The 27,269-nt window shown below is 41.5% G+C and overlaps 1 protein-coding gene across 1 annotated transcript in view; it reads right to left on the reverse strand.

Moving 5' to 3' along the window:
* doc2b (double C2-like domains, beta) overlaps window positions 1-27,269 on the reverse strand; it is a 218,045-nt gene that overhangs the window by 48,796 nt on the left and 141,980 nt on the right. Inside the window, exons 4-5 of the mRNA XM_055148661.1 lie at window positions 12,464-12,573; window positions 9,046-9,172 (exon numbers count right to left, since the gene is read on the reverse strand). Of these exons, the coding sequence (XP_055004636.1) occupies window positions 9,046-9,172; window positions 12,464-12,573 (237 nt within the window). The remainder of the gene's footprint in view (window positions 1-9,045; window positions 9,173-12,463; window positions 12,574-27,269) is intronic.

The raw sequence follows: 27,269 nt of genomic DNA on the forward strand, positions 1-27,269 counted from the left end.
CAGTGTTGTGTTTCAGTTTGAAGTTTTTATTGATCTTGATTTTCTTACTGTTCTTAAGTTGTATGTGGCAACACTGACATTTCCCAATTGTAGGAAAAATAAAGCTTCTCTTATCCTAAGCTATCTTAAAATCTTTGAAAAATGTATTTGTTTTAAATGTGGCTCAGATAAGACAGAAAGAAACAGAAAGTCTTCAGTATGTGTGGTGCAATGAGGAGTGAAGTCTGTAGGGCTCCAGTCAGGACTATAAATGATTCAAATGATTCTAGTGAAGGTGTCTGGAGTTCAGCTTCAGCTTCAAGGGTCCATTATATTGCCATTGTTAAATATGCTGGAAATGTATTTAAAGCATAAAACAGTAGCGTGGTTGAGTGCAGACAATATTATTGCAATTCAGAAAGCGCTAATACTCTGCATTTACACTCTTGAGGTACTTACAGCAATAACATAAAGGCAGAGGGAGATACAGCAGCAGAAGGTGGAGGTGACCTTGTTACATCAGTGCACAATCCAGTTAGGGTACAGTTATGGTAAGTGTTATGACAGGTGATATGACAGGTTTTCTGGCAGGTGCGGGGAGGGTTATTGGTGAACACTAGTGGGCCTAGTACACACCCATGGGGAGAACCTGTGTTGTAGATGGTGGATGAGATGTGCTCACCTGCTTTAACACACTAAGAACAGTTGGGTATCCAGTTGTGTAGTGCGCTGTTCAGTCCAAAGTCACAGTTTCAGCAGGAGTGTGGAGCACTTCCTGTATGACATGACATCACAAGGTGGAACGGAGTGCTATCAGTTTGAGAAAAGAACACAAACTAAATATCTGCAGGGTTTGTTATGTTTTTGTTTTTTGTATTCTCTGAGTGAGTTTAGACTAGTGTTGTCGTGATACGAAATTTTAAACTCTGTTTTGATACTAAGGAATGGACTTGATATTCAATACAGATTCCAATACCGCAATGATTACTAAAAACATAAAACAAAACACAACTCCAGGTATTAAATCAAAGATGTTAATGTTGTCTTCTTATGTACTTTAACTTCTTGGGTTCTTTTCTCTAGAAAGTAAAGTGTATTTACCTTGTGGACATGTTTAGGCTGCTGCTGCTTTATCTTCAGAAGTGTCGCGTAGGTCGCTCAGACTGACCTACCTGACCTAAAAAACCCTCCACCATATCAGACAGATGGTAAAAGAAAAAAACACATTCTGGATTGGGATGGGGCACAGTTCATTGGATCGGAGAACAAGTTCAAACGCTGGATCAGGCAGTACAGTGAACTCAGGAAACGAGGCACAAACAGCATTAACCGAAACGACGGAGCGTTCCTCCTTTCACACCTGGGACACTCTCCTCCAGAGAACACCAGGTCACGGAAGGTGTGGTCAGTCTGAGCAACATGCCGCCTACAGGAAGTAACAACAGCTGATATACGACACGTCACCACCAACACCGGGGACAGTTCTGAAGATGCAGCAGCTGAAAAATGTCAACAAGGTAAATACACTTTACTGTATTGTCTTTAAACAAGACCTCAAGAAGTTAAAACAACTCCAGGTATATTTTATTAGAATACATTGTTGCATAGATCAAAATTTGAGTAATATATGCCATTAAATCTCGCCAGAGATAGATACACTTGTATGCAGGGGCCTATATTGGCAATCAATAGTGGTATGAAAACAGAACAGAGCCTCGGTGCATACTACTGAGTCTTATGTCTTCATTCTCAGTCTGCCTGTCACTACTCTCTATATGGGCCAAAACTCCATTTGCATTGCTCCTGTCTCTGCTCACCAAACCTGCACGCTCCACCTGTCTGTCACAGCAGCACGCTTCACCTGACACCGTGATCGCTACACTGGCATCTCACACTGTTACAAAGCCCTTCTGTAGCACGCTAAGCCTCGTATGCTAACCTCCGCTCTCTCCTCTGCTTTATTTTGGGAGCGTGCTGCACAGAATGAGCCATAACCAAAGTGCGGCCCGGGCTCTGAACACAGCGTGACTGTTTGACATGGTTACAGTCACGCACACGCGCGCACACACACACACGCGCACACGCACACACGCACACACACAGTTCAGCCTTGTGCTTCACATTTATACGTGACACACAAGAATGTAAATGAACACAGAGCAAAACTAAAGGAGTTGTGCACGGGCAGATGTACAACAAATACAGTTTTTATGATGACATCTCTACATCATTTTATAACACAAAAGATTGAAAACTGAACTAGTATTGAGTACTTGAATATAATACGACATACATCATTGTTAAAGAGGGAGTATTGCACTTCGATGGACTGCTTACAACTAAAATATTTACCGTATTTTTCGGACTATAAGTCGCACTTTTTTCATGGTTTGGGTGTTTCCTGTGACTTATACTCCAGAGTGACTAATGTATTAAAATGTTCACACTAACAGCTGCGAGAAGCTCTAGTCTTGTGTGTGAGTATCTGCTGCTCCTGTTCCTCCTGTACCACTGTCACTTCACTCTACTGTACATGTCTCCTGCAGAAAGAGCCTCTGTCCTGTCTGTATCACGTCAGTCGATCGCACCATTACTTCTGTCCCACTGAACAATTTAACATTTAAACAAACTTATAAAGACGACTGAGAAGACTGAACACAAATGCCCCCAAAAACAAAATCAGATTTTGCAGATTACAAACTGCAAGTCGTGAAATCTGCAGCTGAAAATGATAATTGAGCAGCAGAAAGAAAGTTTGGAGTGAGAGAGAAACTTGTGACACCGGGAGGATGCACCATGAACCTTTCCTGAAGTCACTGTATGGATGGACAAAGTCTGGACTTCAGTGACACTGAATAATTGTCAAATCAATAATTGTAACTGGAACTGATGCTGAGTCTGATGACAGCGACACAGAAGAGGAAGCGGCGCTCTGTTTACCTCCGGAGGTCGCTGAGTTGTTCAGAAGTGACACAAAGGATGAAGAATTGAATGGATTTAGTGATTTGGAGTGAGATGGAGAGTTTGGTAAACTTGTTCTGTTCTGTTGTTTATGTTATATTTATATGCAGAACTGTTCATATGTGACGTTAACAGTCTGTTGTTCTCTCTTCTATTGTTATTACTACAACTTGACTTTCAAAATTAAATGTCGGTTCCTGGACTCTGATTTTTTAAAATAAATTTCCCACAAAAAGTGCAACTTATAGTCTGGTTTGACTTATATATGTTTTTTCTTCTTCATTTTTTGGCTGGTGCAACTCTGTAGCAACTTATAGTCTGAAAAATACTGTAGATCAAAATGTTACTTTTTATTGGTTTAAAAATAAGTTAACAATGCATTAACATGTATTAATAACATAATTTTTTTTTTTTTTTTTGCTTTGTTTTTGATACTCTGACTCCCCGTCCCATTGCTCCCCCTTCAGAGCATTATCACAACACAATCAGAATGCATCCCATTAGGGAAACTACTGCACAGCGCATCGGGTTTGTCAAGTGTATTATTTTTTGTCAGTATATCCAGATCTGTTTTGTTCCTTGGTACACTCCTGCTCTGCATCAATTGAAAGCCAGGGGGCGCCAGTTTGAGTCCTTGTACAGAAAAACTGGACTCACAATACACGAAGATCTGTACGCAAATCACGCTAAGGACCATATAAACAAAACTCACCCACTTATCAAATCAACAACAGCAAAGACAACTCCAGAGTTCTATTCTCGATTGTTAATACCAGCACTAAATACCAGAACTCATTCCCTCCTCATCCTCACCACTCCAACTTCCTCAGTCCTCCCACCTCACCTATTGTCACAATTTATTCTTGTTATACATCTCTTCCAACCCATCCGACACTCTACCTCCTGCCTTCCTCCGGCTATATATTCCTGCAAACAAGTCCTGGTTCTCATCTAATCTCCTAAAGTTCAATAGCAATAAGACTGAAGTCTTGTTATTAGACACAAAGTCGAGCATCAACAAAACTCCCGCTCTCTCCATTTCCATCAACAATTCCTCCATCTGTCCTCCCCTCAAGCAAACAAACAGTACACTTTCATTTCATTCCCATACCAACAATATCACAAAGTCTGCGTATTTTCACCTCAGGATCATGACCCCCCCCCCCCCCCCCCCCCACACACACACACACACTCCTGCGATCCTCGTCAGTAGCCTGGTCACCTCGAGACTTGACTACTGTCACTCTTTTCTCCATACACTCTGTCACAAATCACTCCAAAACTTACAACTCCTACAGAACTCAGCTGCTCGAATCCTACCAAGAACACCCTCCATCAACATCATCACATCAACATCACACAGTGCTCCAGCAGCTCCACTGGTTTCCAGTTCAGTTTCAAATTCAGTTGAAGATTCTGTTACTCTCCTCTCCACCTCCTCTCTCCATCTCTGTCCCCTCTGCTCGCCCTGTCACTGGGGGCTGCTCCCCAGCTCGTAACATTGCAAATATTCAAGGTAATTTTTCAAATATTAAAACATGGTTAAATGCTCAAATAAAATATAGAACATTTTGGATCAAAGTTAGCAATGGAATACCAAGTAATACTATGGTAAACAGTTGTGGTATCCATCCATTACTGATATAATGAGTTGTGTATCTGGTACAGTAAAGAAGACTCCATACTCATTAAGTGAAGTGTGTGTGACCTCAGACACAGTTCTGCTTCATTAAACCCACTCTTAATCATGTTTTTAGCACAAACACGACCTTTACAGGCTTACATCCAACTTACATCTGCACTTACAGTCTGACACTGGCAGTGGCAGTTTGTGTAGGCAAGTTGGTAAAAAGTTGAAAATGACAGGAGATACTGCTGAGTGGCCATTAATATAACACTGAATCCAAGTTGAAGTACAGCACACTTGGTTTCTCTGTACATGTAGAACTCCTGATGTGCTTAGAGTTTGTCTGTGTAAAGCTCTCGACCTCACAGAGATCTTGACCTGTCTCTCACCCCAGGCTCCAGGCTCCACTGATGAGCTGAGAGCACTCACTGTCAGCTACACACTACTGCACTGTACTTTTATGTTGTTTAGAAGTATTACATAATCACAACAAACCAGATGGACGTTTTTCTGCATTGTGCTGCTTGCATTTGTGTTTTGAGCAGGTGCCTTGTTAAAATGAGACGTACATGGTGTTTTTAATAACATTTTGTTACGAGTCCATTCACCACCATTTGAATGCATACTAACAGATCAAGCCTGTGTCTTACTTTAAAGATCAAATCATAACGACCTGTGTGACCAGAGACACATTCAATTGTGTCTCATTCTCAGTTTATGTTCAGGCCTCATGTGACACTCAGAACCTTTGAATTCCCTCCCTGAGCTGCAGAGGCTGCACTAGCACTGACTCATGACTGCTGCAGATGCATGACACCTGGAGGGGCGGAGTCAGACACACATCTGCAGGGGCGGAGTCAGACATACCTGGAGGGGCGGAGTCAGACATACACCTGGAGTGGTGGAGTCAGACACACACCTGGGGCCTCATTTATAAAAACTGCACAGGAGTTGTCGTAAGTTAGTGCGTACGCCTAGTAGCTATGAGAGGCGTGCGCCACGCAAACTCCATATTTAGAAAACCCACCGCACGCACCAAACCACGCAATCTTTGCTTTATAAATCTCACCTGCAACTACAATTTGCGCACGTAAACCTACGTCACGTCACGCCCCCTCACACCTCCACCTCACCATAAAAGGAGCATGTAAAGTGACTCGTGAATGAGATTTCCCTAAACATGAGCCGATAATCAGTGGGTTTGACCGAGACACACGGGACAGAGGGAGGAGGACGCTCCACGCAGCACCACGTGATCACGACAAACACTTTATTAAAGACTTTATTAAACCTTGTTTAATAAATAAATACAAAACTAAAATTGACAACAATGACTCATCTGTTCATTTAATAATTTTTTTATAATATTTAGGCAGAACATCTTTGCAGTAAAGCCCATGTGTTTTTTCGCTGTTTCAAGAGTTTTATCCCTATATTTTTAAGTCTGTCTATGAAGTGTGTGAGGACTGGCCCTATATTTATGCATATACACGTAGGTACGTGCATGCGCAAATTATGAGCGCATGCAAGAGATTCAGATGCCCTCCCCTGGAGAGGGAAAGGAGCGAGGGAGGGACACGAGGATATGAGGACACAGATTTAGCATGAAACACATCAGCTACAGATGTTATTCTGCCAATTAAAGTCCACATGAAACATCCAAACTGCTGAACCTGTGAGTGTGGGTCTGGGTCTGGGTCGGGACGGGCACGGGCATTATTCTGTTCTTCATACAGTCAGAGAGCAGCTCTCATGTACAAGAGTTCCCCATTACACAAAAATGTAGGGAAGATTTTGGTTGGGGTCAGGTTCGGGCAGTAGGCTTCGTGTTGTCCGCAGACTCGTGTCACTCTGCCGCTCGATGCGTAAAGACTAAAGTAAAAGTGTTAAAGTTGCGTTCATTAAATCAAAGCCTGGCTCCTGCTGCGTCCAAGGGAAGAGTTTTCTCTCAGGTCGGGTCATTATTTCGTCCTCTGTGTTGGTCACAGTCTGTGTTCTATAGAAGTCTATGGTCACGGTGTGGACTGTGGGACTCTGTGCTACACTGAGTCCGGGAACGTGGCCGCGCTCGTGCACGAGTGTCAAATGTATAATATTGTGGCGAATAATGAGTGGAATAAACAGCCCTTCTCCGTATTTTGGCGAACCAAACACTTAAATGCGCAAATCAGAAGGTAATTCTTCTATATACGTGGATTTTCTGATCAAACACTTCCTCATACACTGTTCACTTCTGCTTCTCTCCACGAGTGTCGCTTTTTCCCCGTGTCTCCAGACTTTGCGTAGAACTTACTGGAGGGGCGGAGTCAGACACACACCTGCAGGGGCGGAGTCAGACACACACCTGGAGGGGTGGAGTCAGACACACACCTGCATGGGCGGAGTCAGACACACACCTGCAGAGGGTGGAGTCAGACACACACCTGGAGTGGTGGAGTCAGACACACACCTGCAGGGGCGGAGTCAGACACACACCTGCAGAGGGTGGAGTCAGACACACCTGCAGGGGCGGAGTCAGACACACACCTGGAGTGGTGGAGTCAGACACACACCTGCAGGGGCGGAGTCAGACACACACCTGCAGAGGGTGGAGTCAGACACACCTGCAGGGGCGGAGTCAGACACACACCTGGAGTGGTGGAGTCAGACACACACCTGCAGGGGTGGAGTCAGACACACACCTGGAGGACTAAACAGCCTCAGTTGTTTTTTACTAGTATTTCTGTGCCCTGTGTGTTTAAACGGTCAGTCGTCAGTCACGGTGTTCTTGTGGTTTTAGTGTCATGTGTTTTTGCTGGTTTCTTCCAAAGGTTTTGTCCTTTAGCTCTTTAGTCTTATTGTGTCCTCTTGTGTCTGCTCCAGTTTGTCTTAACAACTTTGATTGACAGATATTGTGCCTCCTTGCTAAGAAAAAGGATAGGCAGTCCAGGGTGAGTACCTTCAACAATCTGGCTCCTGATTGGCTCTTTGGTTGCAGTTTGCCACTAAAACTGCAAGTCTCGATTGGCCTCAATTGGCGTTCACACAGCACCATGAGCTTCTGACTCTTTTCCTCTCTAATGTGGTGTTATTGTGTTGATGTCAGACATACTGAGGGTGTGGGAGTGTGTTTTCTATAGCCATACAAAATGGAGGGCAAACACAGCAACTCCAGGGACTCCCACTCTCCAATGGGACTATGAACGGAAAAACACACGACTGTTTTGTTGAACGTGGACATGATTTTATATCTTTGAAATGACCACTGAGTGAATAACAATGACACAGAGGACTGAGCACCAGATAATGGCTTGAGGATTGTTGGAGGGAGTGATTTGTTGTTCTCTAAATGAGTACAAATTAGTTTTTATCACAATATTAACATTTCAAACTTGATTTTAAAAGGAAGGAATGCTTTCGATACCGATTTACATTCATAACTAGTAGTTTGGTGCTTTAATTGTTGATTCTGAGAAAATCTACACTGTTTCTCAATCCTTTGTTTGTTTTTTAACATGAACATACCATGTCTCTCTGATCGTCACTCACACCCTCTGAAATCAGAGAGACAAGATACTCCATATGTAGCTATAATGATGAATTGCTGCTGTATAATCATCGTCATCATCATCATCATCATCATATCCCTCTACTGCTCCAGATCCACTCGTCTGTGTAAAGTTTTGTTAACACATGTGGTTCTGGCTGGTCAGGTTACTACATTAGGGCTGTACAATTAACCATTATCAAATCTAAAAGGCTGTAGTTATTTAAAGAATAGAATGTCCTCTGCAAAGATAATATATAATGAAATAAATAAATAAATAAAAACTTGCTGTACCTGTAGTTTAGACCTCAAATGTGCATGTGATTGTTGTATTAGTTTAACAACTCAGATTTCAGTCTTTTCTCAAATGTGAATACTCCTAAAGTTGTTCACAAAGTGCACTCTGAAACACAGTCCTATTTTTAAACAAATATTTAAAATAGAATTGCACTACTTAATTTTTTTAAACTTTATTTATTTATTTATTTATTTATTTTATCACTGTGCAAAACTGGACAAAAGTTTTGCAGCTCATCCAAATCTGCTTCTTCAGTTCTGGGTTTTCTTACAGTTTGAGGGTTGTTGGCCTGTAGTTGTTCTGTGTTGCCAGAGCCTTAATTAACCTGTATTCATTTCAAACCAGTAAGGCCACAGGCTACACACCGCTCTTAAAAAGTTTTGCTATCACACCACTGAACATAAATAAATAAGAGAGTAAAACCAAGAGTAATACACCATCAGGCCCTTTAAGTCGCTCTGTGCAGGCCAGCCCTTCAGTCGAACGTTCTGTTAGCACTCTCCCTAAACCTGTGTGCACTTTGATTGAACCTTCCTGAGTTGGATATTATGTATTTTATTGTGACATGGCAAAACGCTCATAGAGTAGTAGTAGTAGTGTGTGTGTGGATGGTGTCCCGTACACATGTGCTGTGTGTGTGTGGATGGGACTCACGGGCAGCTGCTTCTCCAGACAGTTGTTGAAGTTCTTGAGCTGGTTGGGCTTGAGTTTCTTCAGAGGGATGCGTGTCTCTCCAATGAACTCATTGTGTCGGAACTTGTCCTCGTCACACACGGAAATCCTGCACAAAGAGCAGAGCAGCCACAGGGACCAGGGAGGAGACTTACACTTCTAAAGGACAAATAAAGCATGAACAAATACTTCAAGTGCATATGACAGACTGTGTCACTAAAATGAACTAATACTTAATACTATATTATACTATACCATTTAGTAATACATACCGATAACATCAGTGTATTTAGGTTTATCATTTCACTTCCTGATTGGACATGGGCAGCAGCTATGTCAAAGAAGTCATTCCATAACTGTTACCTAGCACCCCTCCTTGAACCGCCACCTAAACGTGGTGGAGTGGTTTGGGTGCCTGAATGATCCCAGGAGCTGTGTTGTCTTTATGTTCCTGGCCACCCAAGGCAAACAGGTCTGGGGGGAAGGGTCAGACATAGGCTACATTCAGACTGCAGGGCTTAATGCTGAATTCAATTTTTTTTTGTGAAATCTGATGTTTTTGCGAGGTCGTTCACATTTCCAGTTAAATGTGACTTGTATGTGACTCCAGTGTGAACTTTAAACGGCCCAAAAGTGTGCCACATGTGCACTGGAGACATGACGACGTCAACCACAGCGAGCGTCTCTGTGTTTACAGAAGTTGTCCAAATATGGACGCGAGCATTGAGCACCTGGAGATTTTAAAGTTTCTCTTGTCTCTTGAGCCAGAACATGAACAACTTACTTGTTTTAAGGAGGAGATTGAGAAGGAGAAGGATGAGGTTTTTGGCCGTTGTGTTTTGTGGGGCAGCAGCAGCAACGTCCGCTGAAAGGAACTTGTGGCTGCGCAAACGTAGCCAAGAGTGGTGGGATAGCGAGTTCATTAACAATTTTCTTAAATTTTCCGCTTACTTCAGCGCAGAATAGTGGCATTTGTGTTTTGTTGATAAAGGTCAAATGAATGCACTTTGGCCGTTCAGACTGATGTCTCATGTCAAAAGATCAGATATGCATCGGTTTTAGGAGCACATATCCAAGTGTCCTGGGTCACATTTGAAAAAAAATCTGATCTGTGTCATTCAGACTGTCATTAAAAGATCAGATACAGGTCACATAGAGGCCAAAAAATCTGAATTGGGTCACTTCAGGCTGCAGTCTGAACGTGGCCTAAGAGTGGTTCAAATGCCCCTTTACTAACCAGGCCCGGCCATGCTTAGCTTCTGAAATCTGACGAGATCAGGCTTGGCCAAGCTGGTGTGGCCACAAAACTCACCACAAATCACAAGAGTCCTGTTAGTCCTGTTGATACTGAGCAGTTTTTTCCCCAAAATGACAGGTGCACTGCCTAACCTGTCTCCCCTGTCTCCCCTGATCATATGTCATTAGTATGTCACATAGATATGTAATTAGTACATGCAGGGTCTGGTACTCATGTTATTCATTTAGCAGCTCCAAATACGAGAAGATTTTGGGACGCCGGAGCAACTGTACTTTTCACTGTATCCAGAGCAGGTACAAGGTTTGGGCTCCACATTTGTTTGTATGTAAAAGAGTATTCAATGAATGTAAGTCTGGGTAACAACAACTACGCCAAGTGATTGAGTAGCAACAGGCAGAGATACTGTATGTTTATATATGAATGTCTATAGTGTGTCATGTCTGCTGCTGCTGTCCAACCAGGAAGTGAAATTATAAACAATAAATAAACATAACTATGTGAAAGACAATGTGAACTATGTTTTAGTGCAATGACCAGTCTAATATGTCAGATACTATTAACTATTAACCACGCTCACTTGGTCTAACCACTCTTCACTGTCTGTTTGTACTGAGTCAGTCAGTGTGCACTGGAGTGGCTTGGCTCCTAACACGTGGGCTCTCTGTACATCTACATACACACTCTGAACAGGGAAGAGCTTTGTATACTGTTTGTGACCATCTCCACATCAAGAGCAGCCTATAGGAGCCTATTGTGCTAGAACAAAGGTGACGGAGATGACACAAACTCTGCGTCATACTGTGTTACTGGAAAAAGGAGCTAGTTATGTTGATTTCCTGCATGCTGTTCCCTGTAATATCAGCTCTAATTAAATGAAAATGAGTCTATATAAATACATTATGCCACTTGTTTTCAATGAGGGATGTGTGTTGATCCAGAGTTGTCTGATCCAGAATAATTCTCCTGTACTAATGAAGACGTGAGTCTGGTCACCGGTGAATCACTCAGAGTTCATATAGGTGTGATTGACAGGTGGATTAAATCAGGGACACACATGGTTCATCAGTAATAAAGCAAATATGGCTGATAACGAGGACTTGGCAGTTTTCTACAGAATCAATGAGCGGATCATTAAACTCTGTTCATCTGAGGTGAGAGAGGTTTGATTTTATTCAAAATGATCGATGACAAATGAGCTCTTTTGTTTCACATGTAAACACCAAAAAAATGAATTTGAGCAGATAATCACATTTGTCCAGGTTTAAGACGTGATAGAGGCGTGATAGAGGTGTGGGGATCAGACTGTTAAATGTATAAAAATACAGAGAGATCATTTTAAACTTGCCAAGCAACATCCAGCATACTGAAATGAAAAAGGCAACATTCAAATTCCATTTTGGAGTTTGGTAAAATAATAAAAATACATTGGTGTTCTGCCGAAGTTTAATCACTTACAATTTCCTGCATTATTCATTTAGTCACACTCGGTGATGATAATTACCGTGCTTCATCTGCTGCTGCCTCATGAGCACCATGAAGGTGAAGGTAATGTGGGAGAAGTGTTTTGCTCAAGGACACAGCTAAATTATGAACATCTAAGTCTGAGTTCAAACCACCGACCCTATATTTGGTTGATAATACTACTCCCTGTGTTGACCTCTGACCCACATGGAGTTTGACCCTGCTCCTCTTCTCTCTCACTGGTCCAGGTCGGTCCCAGCTCACACTTCTGTTACCTGAGACTGCGGCACGTGTGTTAGTGTCGTCATGATACGAACATTCAACTCAATTTTGATACTAAGGCATAGACTCTGCAACCAGTCCACATTTTGATGCAAAAAAATAGAATTAAGTCATAGTATTTTCTGTTCTGTTCCAGTGTGTCTTATATGTGTGTAATCCTCAGTGGTGCAGTAGGTTCATAGTGTTCACGGGTGTACACATGCACATAGTCTATGTGCTTTTATACTTGTTCTGATAGAGCTCAAGTTTATTCTAAAGACATTCAGGAAAGGTTCATTCCTGTCCTGTGAATGATTTCTTTTTCTCAATGCTCAGTTGAGTTTGGATACTCACTTTAGTATTGATCAGTATCTGATTTTGGACACTGTTGATCAGCCTTGTAGTCTACAGGACTGTTACCTGAGAGTCTTGCGGACCATGTCTTCGTCGGTGATGCCGTAGTAGGTCAGCGTCTCACTCCACACTGGGTTGAGTGTGTTGTGCAGAGTTTTGGTTCGCAGTTTATTTGCCTGAAGAGACAAAACAATGGAATAAGGTGAACAAACCTTCATTTTAAATACTGACAAAACCACAACAAGTAAAATGTATAAAAAAGGAGCCAAAGCCAAACTAACAGAACCAGCAGAATGTAAAACCTAAAACCTTGTTTCCTGGCTGTGCAGCTTATGGTTAAAACCAGAAGAACAAATCTGCAATCTGACAGTTAAACAATGAACTCCACATTCATGTTTTGTGCTTCCAATTACAGAGAGTGAGAGAGAGAAAGAGACTTTATTGATCCTGTGGTAAATTCAAATTTTGATGCAGCAAAATGTTGCAGTTAATGTTGCTGCAACATTTTCCACTGCATGTCTCAGAGGTTAGTTCAACATGAGGACTGGTCAGGGAGGGTCAGCAGATCCTGTGGAAGAAGAAAAGTATCTCTCTTCTGTGTCCTGCAGCGTCACAGCTGAGTCCAGGGGGAGACAGGTGAACTCAACAGGAAAGGCCTCGTTCTTACTCCACTCTAGTGTTTCAGTTGGTGATGAAATGGTTCATTCCTTCCAAGTGTTTCCTCTGGAAAGTCCTCTGCTGCCCCATATGGTGTAAAAAGTCTGTAGCATCTTAAATGTCCACAGATAGTTTCTCAGCTAGCGCCTTAACTCTTGCAAGGTCTTCATGGACACGGGAAAAACAAACAGCTCATTTCACACAATCCAAACAGTCCCTTACTAGTGTCCTTTGAACTGCACATGCTGCTCTTCTTAGTGGGTTAAAATCACATGATACGATGTCAAATATTAAGTACAGTTCCATTTGTTCTGGTAGCCACATGCACATTACACAGCAAAAGAAAAAAATCAAGTCTGTCAACTGGGCCAAAGTTTTTGAATGAAAACATTTTACAACTCACCCATGCTGCTTCTTCAGTTCTGGTCAGACGCTGGTGGTCACTGCTTTATGTTTGCCAGAAGGGCGGAGCTAACTACACTGAAACTACTCTGAAACTAACACACCTACTTGTCCACTGTTTCTGTTTGTTATCTACGTTTATTGAAGTGTGAATTGTGCCTGAGTCATATTAGCAGAATCATTCAGGCCCCTGAAGGGTGCTTTCACACCTCTGAGCATACAGGCCATCACTGTTGTTTTCTTTGGTTTGATTTTGGTTTTAGAATGGAGTTGTAAATAGGAGAGAGATGGTATCTGAGCCCTCTGTTTCTGTTCAAAGATGGATTGTCTTTCAAAAAAAAGGAGCCTCTTTAACTCCCCTCTCAAACCAGTTCTTTTCTTTGGCTTGGATCTGTCCCTCACTTGCCTTAAAGGTTGTATGGAGGATTTTTTTTTGTTTCAAGTTGTCAATGATAGCATTATAGAGGTGCAGTAGCCTTGTAATTATAATGACCAAAAAAAAGAGAATAAAAATTCATCAACTCTGGACGTGGTGGGGCTAAACATTTGCCAATAGATAACGACACTGCCTCGTTATCTGTGAGCTGACAGGCTGTCAATCAATCTCCCTACGTTTCTAGCGTAACTGACTTGTCTGCGCGCTGCCGGTACGTGGTTTACGTATGTCTGTCACGCAGTCCACAGATGCAAGACGCACAGACGCTGTTTACTCCACCAACGCAACAGTTCTTAGCGGCTTTTTTGACCTATATCTTCCTCGCAGTTCGCACAAAGTTTGTTGCAATGGCGACAAGAATCCAGGAGCAGTTCGCCGCAAAAGAAAGTCCGTTTTTGAGGTCGCTGAAAGAAGAAGACAAGGGGAAAAGCAGCAAAGCCAAACTAAGGTGATTCTTGAAGATTCATTCCAGCGATGGTGCGACTGAAGCAGACGAAGGGTCTAAAGACTGAACCACTGGTCCACAAATGACTCCTGGACAGGAAACTTCTGCTTATTATGAAAACGTACTTTATTTCCAAGAGCTAGACAAATGTTTTTCAGGACACGAATGTGATATCCTATGTCTGAAAACGTCATTTTCAATGCAAAGAAAGAGTCCGCTTGCCGCTGCGTGTTGTAGTAGTAGCTTCATTCACACTGAATCTCCGCGCACTCTTCTCTGCACCCCTCTGTGCTCCTCTCCCTGCTCCCCGTTTTGCTCTTCTCCCTGCTCCTCACTTCTCCGGGCACGGAATCTCCGCGCACCCCTCCCCTCCCCTCTCCTCTCCTCTCCCCCTCTCCTCTCCTCTCTCCCTGCTCCGCTCTTCTCCCTGCTCCTCACTTCCCCTCCCCCGCTCCTCACTTCTCCGCCTTGCCTAACCAACACTGTAGTTAGTTGTTTACAAGTCATGTGCAGCGCACCAGCTGTAAACAAACCTGTTTCTGGCGTAAGGAGGAGGCGTTTCTACGTAGGGAGCTGTAGGGGGGGGTTCACGCATGCGCAACATTTGAAAAAGGACAAACAGTCGCTGGATTTCTCGTTCCTTGGAAAATCCTCTATCCAACCTTTAATGGAGTGGTTAGTGACTTTGAGATGGAGGTGTACTGGTGTACTGCAGACTGTGGTCCTGTGCTGCTCTCTCGTCTGTGTTGGTACATTCTCTTATGGAGTGGCAATTTTGTTTCTCCAACATGACGCTCACTGCAGTCCTTGCTACACTGAGTTTCTGTCTTAAAGTGTTTGTAGGTTTGAAATAGACCATGATCTCATGTTGTGTGAAAATCCTCTGTAGTTTTTCAGAAACACAAATTGTGTAAATAGTTACACCCTTTCTCCTGGGTTCTTATTCTCTATTGTCTAGTTTTTTTTATCTATTGATTTATATATTTTTATTAGGGCCGGGCACATTAACGCGTTAACTTTGCGTTAACCAATTAAGTCATTAACGCTGACAATTATTTTAACGCCGTTAACGCAGTTTTTATTATTTATTTATTTATTTTATTGTAAACGTCTGTTTCTCACTGGGTTTTATTTTGAAAAAGTCCACCGCGAGCGTTTCTTTAAGTTTGACGTCTTTTCTTTACACTTTTTTTCACTTTTTTCTGACCACGTGAGATGCAACGTGCCCGAGCCTTCGCGGGCTCCGGCTCCGGCAGCGGATTCAGCCGCGGGCACCGGCTCTGAGCTGAGCTTGTTTCTTTAGTTCAGTGCTGGAGTAACTGATTTACCCAGATACCATTGGAAGAAAAAATGTTGGTCCATTTCCATTCCATTATATTAACCCTTTGTTTCCTAAGAAATATCAGTCCAAGTTTATAACACTGATCTAGAAATTATTACTATTGTAGTGTTCATTACTCACAGCATAAAAAATATTCAATAAATATATTAGTAGTACAAACGTCCATTCAATATTTTTTCTTGAGCCTTCAGAACACCTTGAAGGCTCTGAGGTTCCCCTGTGAAAGAAATACTGTTTGCACAACAAATGTTTGGCTCTTTCATTTACATTTCCAATAAATGAGCGCTATACTCTACTTTTTAATTCATTAATTGGTTTTGCGTATAACATGCGATTAATCGCGATACAATTTTTTTAATTTTTGCCCAGCCCTAATTTTTATACCTAGTTATTTATTTATGTATTTATTTATCTACTGAATGCCCATTGGCCCACTAGCATTCACAATCCAATTACTTTAACTTAATATTACAAATCAGATGTTACGCCCTGGCAGAGTTCTTTTTAAAGGGATCATATTACTCTATTTTCTAATCTATGTTCTTCTGTTTCTTCATCAAAAACAGACCTGGAGTTGTGTTTTGTTTCATTCACACAAACCCTGCGTATTTAAGAGTTCTTCTCTTGAACTGAAAACACTCAGCTCTACCTTGTGATGTCATGTACAGGAAGTGCTCCACTTTGTTTTAAACTCCATACTCCTTTACTACAATCATTTGGGTAATTTCAACCTTGGAATTTCCCGTCTCTACTGACTAACATGTAAAATGTAGCTGTCAACAGCATTTTGACCTTTGGACATGTAGTTTACTTAAACGTGTGAATGAAACAAAACACAACTGCAGGTCTTTTTTCAAAGAGCAACAACATTATAACATGACTTAAAACTCACTAGAATCCATTTTATGAAATATATGATCGTTAAGTTGCTCTTACTTGAGTAGTACTTTTTTACTCTTGCGTGAGTAATTTCTTAGAACACCATTTTGTACTTACTACTACTACTACTACTACTACTACTACTACTCCTGGAGTAATGTTATTCTTGAAGTAACATTCCTCTTACTTAAGTACACTTTTTGGCTACTTATGAATCAGGTCTAGAGCAGGGTGGAGTAGTTGGAGGTATCTTTCTTGACTTGTGCAAGAAAAGTTTGACTCTGTAAACCACAGGATTCTTCTAAAACAGAACATTTTGGACAAGACTGGTTTGAGTTGTATCTGATGGGAAGACAACAACGTGTGAGAGCAAACAACACCTTATCCTCTCTCCGAAGCTCCACAATGGGGGCGCAGGGCTTGATCCTCAGCTTTTCCTCTGCTTCCTTTGCTTTTTAGTTTATACATGAACGTCTTCCCTCAGTGTGTGATGTTAAGATCATTATGTACACTGACGACACTGTCGTATTTACCCTTGGAAAAAATGCAAGAGACTAACAACTCAGATGAGAAAGATGGCAGCCTGTCTTCAGACTTCCTGTCTGGCTTTAAATGTAAATACGACTGTTGTCATGTATTTTACCAATACTCTGATGTGATATATGCTAATATTATTTTGATTTTCAAATTCTTTATGCTGCTGCTCCTCCTCTGAAGGGTTTCATCTCATTGAGGTAAAAAAACTAAAAAAAAACCAAAAACATCTGGAGTAAGACAATCATCTACCAGAGGAGAGTACACTGTCCCCAAATATAAGGCAGCTCTCACCAAATCCTCTTTTTCTTCTGTTGCAGTGAGTCTTCAGAATCATTTGCCAACAGAGACTCGAACCTGCACACACAGGTGTTCAAATGTTTGAAGGACTGACAAAGAAAAGGCTGATTTCTAACCAAGACTGTGTATGTTAGGGATGAACTGATTTGAATGATCAGTAAAATGTAGAGTGTATGTGTGCGTGCGTGTGTGCGTGCGTGTGTGTGTGCATGTGTGTGTGTGTGTGTGTGTGTGTGTGATAAATATGTTTATATTTATCTGTTTTAATAGATTTGTGGTCACATTGTCTCTACACACTGAATCTGTGCTCTCAGGATGGGGCTGTGGGGCTGCACGTGGAGCATTCACACTGGCAACAGCGTCTGTCTATCACTTCTGTCTTGGTCAGTGTTTTGTTGTGCACTGTCCCTGTAGAAATATCAAGCATATATAAAATATACATATAAAGCACCATACCAAGATATTCCTGCAGTTCTACAGTTGTAGTCAAAGCAGAGCAGCAGATCACCTCTGTGTGAGGTGTACTCCCTTTCAAAAGCTCTCCAAATTCCCCCAGAGGAAAAACAAAAAGTCCAAGGTGTGAGCGGTGCTGTTCTCAGACACAGTTGTGGAGTGACGTACAGGTAAACAGTGCATTTATCTGGAGTGACAGGGACAATGAGAGAGAGCATGCAGCGTGCTAACATCGGCTCTCAGCTCCTCTCCACTCCTCTCAGCTCCTCTGGCTCATTCACAAAGTAACTGCTGTGAGATGAGGGTGGCTGACAGGCACGTTACCACCACCACACACTCTGTATCCCCTGGGACAAAAGTGCGACTGGAGAAAAGGTTTACAATCACGGCCAACATGAGTGCGAGAGGTTTGATGAAGAAGCCGAACGGCAACAATGATGGAGTCCTCAAGACGGACATGTAAGATACAAACATTTCAACCTCTATTTTGTTACAAAGGAACAGACTCAATACTCAATACAGATTTTGCACCACAGTGATTTTCAACATTAAATGGTTGTACTTTCTTTTCTGTTCCCATGTGTGTTATGTGTGTGTAATGGTCAGTGGTGCAGTAGGTTGGTCCATGTGTGTACTAGTCTATGTGCTCTTATTCTTGTTCTGATCCAGCTCGACATCATTCTAAACACACACAGGAAAAGTTCATTTCTGTCTTGTGAATTGTACTTTTTTAGTATTGATACCTACTCAAATATTAGGTTTTGACACTAGTTTTGTACAGATCAGTGCCACATTTTGAGACCTTTGACAACCCTATTTAATCAATCAAAATAGCCAAAGACTAATGAACATAACTCCAAATCAGACTGAACAATTTGGGAAAAATATGTAAGTGAGATTTTTTTCTGACAAGCTTTGCAATTATGATCAGATCTGTGATTTGAGTAAATGATTTTGTTCAAATTTCAGATGTGTCCCAAAAAACTGACAAAACAACTGAAGTATGAACTGACAGATTAATATAAAAATGACATTTCAGAACACGTTTGTATGACATTTTAGAGTACTCAGTTTGATTTAGAATGTAATTATAATTTAATGTAATTTGAAAAAAAAAAAAAAAAAAAAAAAAAAAATATATATATATATATATATATATATATATATATATATATATATATATATATATATATATATATATATATATATATATAGATAGATAGATAGATAGATATAGATAGATATAGATAGATATAGATAGATAGATAGATAGATATAGATAGATAGATAGATAGATAGATAGATAGATATAGATATAGATAGATAGATAGATAGATAGATAGATAGATAGATAGATAGATAGATAGATAGATAGATAGATAGATAGATAGATAGATAGATATAGATAATAATTTGCTATTTCTAAAGCATAGACAAACACTAGATCATTTCTGAAGGAGTGCTGCATGAAACACAAATGTTTTTATTATGAAGGTTTTGTCACTTCCTCACAGAGGGAGGAGGAACCACAGCTTTAACTCAAGTACGAGTACTGTTACAGAAATGAAAAAAGTAGGAGTAAATGTATGTTAGTCACATAAATGAGTACTACACACCTCTGTAATTTTCACTAAAAATGTAGTAAACAGAGTAAATATGTTAATGATTTTACAAACACATTGTTCTGAGGAGGTGATAGAGGAGAGTGAGATGTTCTGAGGAGAGTGAGATGTTCTGAGGAGAGTGAGATGTTCTGAGGAGGTGATAGAGGAGAGTGAGATGTTCTGAGGAGAGTGAGATGTTCTGAGGAGGTGATAGAGGAGAGTGAGATGTTCTGAGGAGAGTGAGATGTTCTGAGGAGGTGATAGAGGAGAGTGAGATGTTCTGAGGAGAGTGAGATGATCTGAGGAGAGTGAGATGTTCTGAGGAGGTGATAGAGGAGAGTGAGATGTTCTGAGGAGAGTGAGATGTTCTGAGGAGAGTGAGATGTTCTGAGGAGAGTGAGATGTTCTGAGGAGAGTGAGATGATCTGAGGAGAGTGAGATGTTCTGAGGAGAGTGAGATGATCTGAGGAGGTGATATAGAGAAAAGTGAGATGTTCTAAGGAGGTCATGGAGAAGAGTGAAATATTTAAGGAGGAGATGGAGCAGAGTGAGATGTTCTGAGGAGGAGATGGTGCAAAGTGAGATGTTCTGACTTTATGAACCTCATTATCTGGTGCTATTATCTGTATTTTAACGGGGTGCTCCATAACGAGCCTCTCTGATTGGCAGCATTCCCAGCTACCAGCAACACACCAGACCCTCACAGTTTAGTCATATGAAGTCCCACATCAATATGCAAATTGCTGCCTCATTATGTTGTTTTATTGCATGATTGGAGGATAATGAATAAGCCACTGTTCTGCTGGAGGCTTGTCAAAATAAGGACGAGAGGATCTGTCATTGTCTCGTTTTTGTGTCTGAATGAAGCCGATGTGTGATGATCTCCTATAACTCCTAACACCATCCATGTTCCTCTGAGATTGGGCCTCATGGGACTCCAACAGGTCAAGATCAGGACTAAAACAGGACTAAAACAGAACTAAAACAAGACGAAAACAAGACTAAAACAGTTTGGAGCCGAGGCTTGGAGCCCGTGGCTGGGCTGGAGCTTAAGCGGGACCAGAGAGGGACTGAGCCCAGGACTGAGATCGGAACCAGACCAGGACCAGACCCGGACCAGAATAAAGGAGAGGGGGGCAGAGTCTGGTGTAGGTGGTGTTCTGTTGAACTTCGTCTCTGTCCTGGCTCGTGCTGGTTTTGTATAAGATCAGTTTGTTTCTCACAGGAACAGTGAGAGTCTCTTCTGTGTTGAATGAAAGTTCACGTCTGTCTCAGCACCTGATTGGTTGATGTGATGCGAATATTCGGAGAAAGTTCAAAATTTTCAACTTTGACGAAAGCCAACGCCACTTTTGCCTACTCTCGCCGCTCAAAACGCTCAAAACGCTCAAAACTCTCAAAACTCTCAAAACTCTCAAAACTCTCAAAACGCTCAAAACTCTCAAAAAAAACTCTCAAAACTCTCAAAACTCTCAAGACGCACGAATCGCGCCGCCCAATTCACATCATTCATGGCACAGAACTTTTGCATGTCAACATGCCTTTACATAGGGTTAACATGGAAATCGTTTGCATTGTTCACGCCATTGGCGCCATTCATGTTTGGGGTCAACACATCTTTAAGGTGTGAACTGAGCTGTGTCATTGACTTTTCTCAGTAAAGAGAAATATGCAGAACATTAAAGGGAAAAGCCTCAATGTTCAAATCATTTCAGATGATCACATCAAGCTTTTGTCACTTTAGACTTACTCACAGTGGGACGAGAAACTACAACTTTTACTCAAGTAAGAGTACTGTTACACTGTATATTACTCAAGTAAAAGTACTGTTACACTGTATATTACTCAAGTAAAAGTACTGTTACACTGTATATTACTCAAGTAAAAGTACTTTTACACTGTATATTACTCAAGTAATAGTACTATTACACTGTACCATCTAAAAAACATAGCTAAAATCAAAGGTTTACTGTCTAAATCAGACTTGGAGAAACTTATCCATGCATTTGTCTCCAGTAGGTTAGATACTGTAATGGTTCTGCTCACTGGTCTCTCCAAACGAGCTGTGAGACGCTGCAGAACATCCAGAACGCTGCAGCTCGGGTCCTTACTCGAACTAGGAAGTACGAGCACATAAGTCCTGTGCTCAGGTCTCTGCACTGGCTCCTGTGGCCTCAGAGAATAGACTTTAAAGCAGCTCTACTTGTGTACAAGTCTCTCCATGGCCGAGCACCAAAGTCCATCTGTGACATGTTAGTGTCATATGAACCATCTCGCACTCTGAGGACCTCAGGGACCGGCCTCCTGCTGGTGCCCAGAGTCAGAACTAAACAAGGGGAGTCAGCGTTTCAGGTTCATGCAGCTAAAACCTGGAACAGTCTTCCTGAACATGTGAGACAGACTCTTCTGTGACGCTGTTTAAATCCAGACTCAAAACATTTCTGTTTAACTGTGCATATAACTGAAAGGTTTTCATTCCGCACTCTTCTCTCCAATTTATGTCTCTCTTTTTTAATTTTAATCTTCATGATTATTTATGTTTTGATTTGTTTTTATTATGATTTTAATGTATTTCTTATTCTGTAAAGCACTTTGAATTACTTTGTGTACGAATTGTGCTATACAAATAAACTTGCCTTGCTTTGCCTTGCCTTGCCTACTGTTACACTGTATATTACTCAAGTAAAAGTACTGTTACACTGTATATTACTCAAGTAAGAGTACTGTTACACTGTATATTACTCAAGTAAAAGTACTCAAGTAAAAGTACTGTTACACTGTATATTACTCAAGTAAAAGTACTGTTACACTGTATATTACTCAAGTAAAAGTACTGTTACACTGTATATTACTCAAGTAAGAGTACTGTTACACTGTTATTACTCAAGTAAAAGTACTCAAGTAAAAGTACTGTTACACTGTATATTACTCAAGTAAAAGTACTGTTACACTGTATATTACTCAAGTAAAAGTACTGTTACACTGTATATTACTCAAGTAAGAGTACTGTTACACTGTATATTACTCAAGTAAGAGTACTGTTACACTGTATATTACTCAAGTAAGAGTACTGTTACACTGTATATTACTGAAGTAAGAGTACTGTTACACTGTATATTACTCAAGTAAGAGTACTGTTACACTGTATATTACTGAAGTAAGAGTACTGTTACACTGTATATTACTGAAGTAAGAGTACTGTTACACTGTATATTACTGAAGTAAGAGTACTGTTACACTGTATATTACTGAAGTAAGAGTACTGTTTACACTGTATATTACTGAAGTAAGAGTACTGTTACACTGTTATATTACTGAAGTAAGAGTACTGTTACACTGTATATTACTGAAGTAAGAGTACTGTTACACTGTATACTACTGAAGTAAGAGTACTGTTACACTGTATATTACTGAAGTAAGAGTACTGTTACACTGTATATTACTGAAGTAAGAGTACTGTTACACTGTATACTACTGAAGTAAGAGTACTGTTACACTGTATATTACTGAAGTAAGAGTACTGTTACACTGTATATTACTGAAGTAAGAGTACTGTTACACTGTATATTACTGAAGTAAGAGTACTGTTACACTGTATACTACTGAAGTAAGAGTACTGTTACACTGTATATTACTGAAGTAAGAGTACTGTTACACTGTATATTACTGAAGTAAGAGTACTGTTACACTGTATACTACTGAAGTAAGAGTACTGTTACACTGTATATTACTGAAGTAAGAGTACTGTTACACTGTATACTACTGAAGTAAGAGTACTGTTACACTGTATATTACTGAAGTAAGAGTACTGTTACACTGTATATTACTGAAGTAAGAGTACTGTTACACTGTATATTACTGAAGTAAGAGTACTGTTACACTGTATATTACTGAAGTAAGAGTACTGTTACACTGTATATTACTGAAGTAAGAGTACTGTTACACTGTATACTACTGAAGTAAGAGTACTGTTACACTGTATATTACTGAAGTAAGAGTACTGTTACACTGTATATACTGAAGTAAGAGTACTGTTACACTGTATATTACTGAAGTAAGAGTACTGTTACACTGTATATTACTGAAGTAAGAGTACTGTTACACTGTATACTACTGAAGTAAGAGTACTGTTACACTGTATATTACTGAAGTAAGAGTACTGTTACACTGTATATTACTGAAGTAAGAGTACTGTTACACTGTATATTACTGAAGTAAGAGTACTGTTACACTGTATATTACTGAAGTAAGAGTACTGTTACACTGTATATTACTGAAGTAAGAGTACTGTACACTCTCCAACTCTTCCTCGTGTTTTCCTCTCTCTATATCCCCTCTCTCTTCCTCCGCTCTCTCCCCCTCTCGTCTTCGTCGTGTGTGTGCAGGGGGGGAAGTGTATTGTTGGCACGGTGACCAGGACAGCGGGGCTCTGGTGAATTGTGATCTGTTCTCTAAAGCACACAGGGTTTGGTTTGAGACGTACACAACAGTTTCACTTGTACCACGTCTCATTCTTAAAGGTTGTATGGAGGATTTTTTTTTGTTTCAAGTTGTCAATGATAGCATTATAGAGGTGCAGTAGCCTTGTAATTATGATGACCAAAAAAAAGAGAATAAAAATTCATCAACTCTGGACGTGGTGGGGCTAAACATTTGCCAATAGATAACGACATTGCCTCGTTATCTGTGAGCTGACAGGCTGTCAATCAATCTCCTTATGTTTCTAGCGTAACGGACTTGTCTGCGCACTGCCATTACGTGGTTTACGTACGTCTGTCACGCAGTCCACAGACGCAAGATGCACAGACGCTGTTTACTCCACCAACGCAACAGTTCTTAGCAGCTTTTTTTGACCTATATCTTCCTCACAGTTAGCATAAAGTTTGTTGCAATGGCGACAAGAATCCAGGAGCAGTTTGCCGCAAAAGAAAGTCCGTTTTTGAGGTCACTGAAAGAAGAAGACAAGGGGAAAAGCAGCGAAGCCAAACTAAGGTGATTCTTGGAGATTCATTCCAGCGATGGTGCGACTGAAGCAGACGCAGGGTCTAAAGACTGAACCACTGGTCCACAAATGACTCCTGGACAGGAAACTTCTGCTTATTATGAAAACGTACTTTATTTCCAAGAGTTAGACAAATGTTTTTCAAGACACGAAAGCGATATCCTATGTCTGAAAACGTCATTTTCAAGGCAAAGAAAGAGTCCGCTTGCTGCTGGGTGTTGTAGTTAGTTCATTCGCACAGAATCTCCGCGCACTCTTCTCTGCACCCCTTTCCTGCTCCTCTCCCTGCTCCGCTCTTCTCCCTGCTCCTCACTTCTTCTCCGTGCACGAAATGTCCGCGCACCCGCTCCCCCCGCTCCTCACTTCTCCGCCTTGCCTAACCAACACTGTAGTTAGTTGTTTACAAGTCATGTGCACCGGCTGTAAACAAACCTGTTTGTGGCGTAAGGAGGAGGCGGGAGGAGGCGTTTCTCCGTAGGAGCTGTGGGGGAGGGGGGGTGGTTTCACGCAGGAGCAACATTTGAAAAAGGACAAACAGTCGCTGGATTTCTTGGAAAATGCTCTATACAACCTTTAACAGACAAACACGTCTTTACGATACTCAGTACATGCTCATCCCACAACACCTGTCACCTGTCTCCACGGAGACCGATAAAAGTGACATAGTGCAACTTTAAACACCTCAACTCCCCCAACAAGCACATTTCAAATAAAGCTGCCACACTGAGCAATAGAGGACTAAAGGGGAGAGTGAGGAGGGGTCTGGAGGACTAAAGGGGAGAGCGAGGGGGGGTCTGGAGGGCTAAAGGGGAGAGTGAGGGGGAGGAGGGGAGGGTCTGGAAGACTTAACGGGAGAGTGAGGGGTTTGGAGGACTAAAGGGGAGAGTGAGGGGTTTGGAGGACTAAAGGGGAGAGTGAGGGGTCTGGAGGACTAAAGAGGAGAGCGAGGGGGGAGGAGGGGAGGGTCTGGAGGACTAAATAGGAGAGTGAAGGGTCTGGAGGACTAAAGGGGAAAGTGAGGGGTCTGGAGGACTAAAGGGGAGAGTAAGGGGTCTGGAGGACTAAATGGGAGCATGAGGGGGAGGAGGGGAGGAGTTTGGAAGACAAAAGGGGAGAGTGAGGGGGGATTAGGGGAGGGGTTTGCAAAACTAAATGGGAGAGTGAGGGGGAGGAGGGGAGGGGTCTGGAAGACTAAAGGGGAGAGTGAGGAGTCTGGAGGACTAAAGGGGAGAGTGAGGGGTCTGGAGGACTAAAAGGGAAAGTGAGGGGTCTGGAGGACTAAAGGGGAGAGTGAGGGGTCTGGAAGACTAAAGGGGAGAGTGAGGGGTCTGGAAGACTAAAGGGGAGAGTGAGGGGTCTGGAAGACTAAAGGGGAGAGGAGGGAGGAGAGTGACAAAATTGCGTGTTGTCTCCAGTCGTCTACATGAAGTGAAGCATGTGTGGAGGAGTGTCTGTCGCTACGGCGATATCGCTCCACATTTGCATAAAGATGATTTCAGTTCAACTCTGCTACACTCGGGTCGCACTCCTCTTCCTCTGGTCTTTTTATTGCGATGTACGTTTCTTAAAGCTTATTCCACTCACCATGGCAGACTAAGACACAGAGGAAACACTGTGGACATGTAACCCAGAACAGTACATATATATATATATATATATATATATATAGAGAGAGAGAGAGAGAGAGGGTAGACATACACGTACGAGCAGTGTTGGGAAGGTTACTTTTAAAATGTAATCCCCTACAGATTACAGATTACACACCCCAAAATGTAGTTTGTAACGTAATCCATTAAATTACTTAAAGTGAGTAACGTAATCTGATTACTTTGGATTACTTGATATTGTCATGTTTTTTTAAACGACATGAATGTAGCAACCACATCCTGAAAATTCTTGTTTGTTGTCTTCAAATTGTCTGAGCCCAAGTCTCCATGAATAAGCAACTGTTTGCTGTAGAGAAACAAAGACCATGATATCTTAATATAAGAGGTTTTGTCTGTTAAAGACAGAAACAAGATCAGCCTTTCCTTCACCAGATTAAAAAATATTATTGATAGAGAAATTATTTTTTATATGAGATCACCTTAAATTATGTCAACCTACTGTTAGGTGTCATGTTGTTTAGACCTGGTTTAGTCCTGGTTTAGTCCTGATTTTTAGACCTGGTTTAGTCCTGGTTTAGACCAGGTCTAGACCAGGTCTTTAGTTCTGGTTTAGTCGTGGTTTAGTCTTAGTTTAAACCTGGTTCAGTCCTGCTTTAGTCCTGGTTTAGTCCTGGATTAGTTCTGGTTTAGTCCTGGTGTTAGTTCTGGTTTAGAGGCGCACAGGAGGAAGCGCGGTTTACGCGAGAAAACACGGTCCACACGCGGCGCACGAGACGGCGGTGTCCGCGCTGTAACTACGGAAGGAGACGTGGTCCGCGGGTTCTCAGGTTGATGACGATGATGAAGGTGTGTGTTTGTGTTTGTGTGTGTTGTGTGTGTTTGTGTGTGTTTGTGTATATGACAGTAGTGCAGATATTATGAGTCTATGCAGGTTGTTTTCACCAGTGCCAGTAGCTCCTGTTTCACATTTAAGTTGTCGGGGATTTTATATTTGTTTTTTTTTATATATATCTCACATCGGGAGAAGAATTTCCAAGACACAAATGCGTTTTTACCAATGCACTGCTGCTTCCACTGTGTGACTGACACCGCCAACTTTAACATGACGTTTACATCGCTCTTATTGCGCGCGTTCTGTTTGGGTTTCCGGCAATGAGTGGAATTACCGAAAGAAAATAAATAAATAAATGGGATGTAGCACAAAATGTGAA

Source organism: Boleophthalmus pectinirostris, unplaced genomic scaffold (assembly GCF_026225935.1).
Source record: "Boleophthalmus pectinirostris isolate CB_2022bp ecotype Guang Dong unplaced genomic scaffold, ASM2622593v1 HiC_scaffold_12, whole genome shotgun sequence".
NCBI lineage: Eukaryota > Metazoa > Chordata > Actinopteri > Gobiiformes > Gobiidae > Boleophthalmus > Boleophthalmus pectinirostris.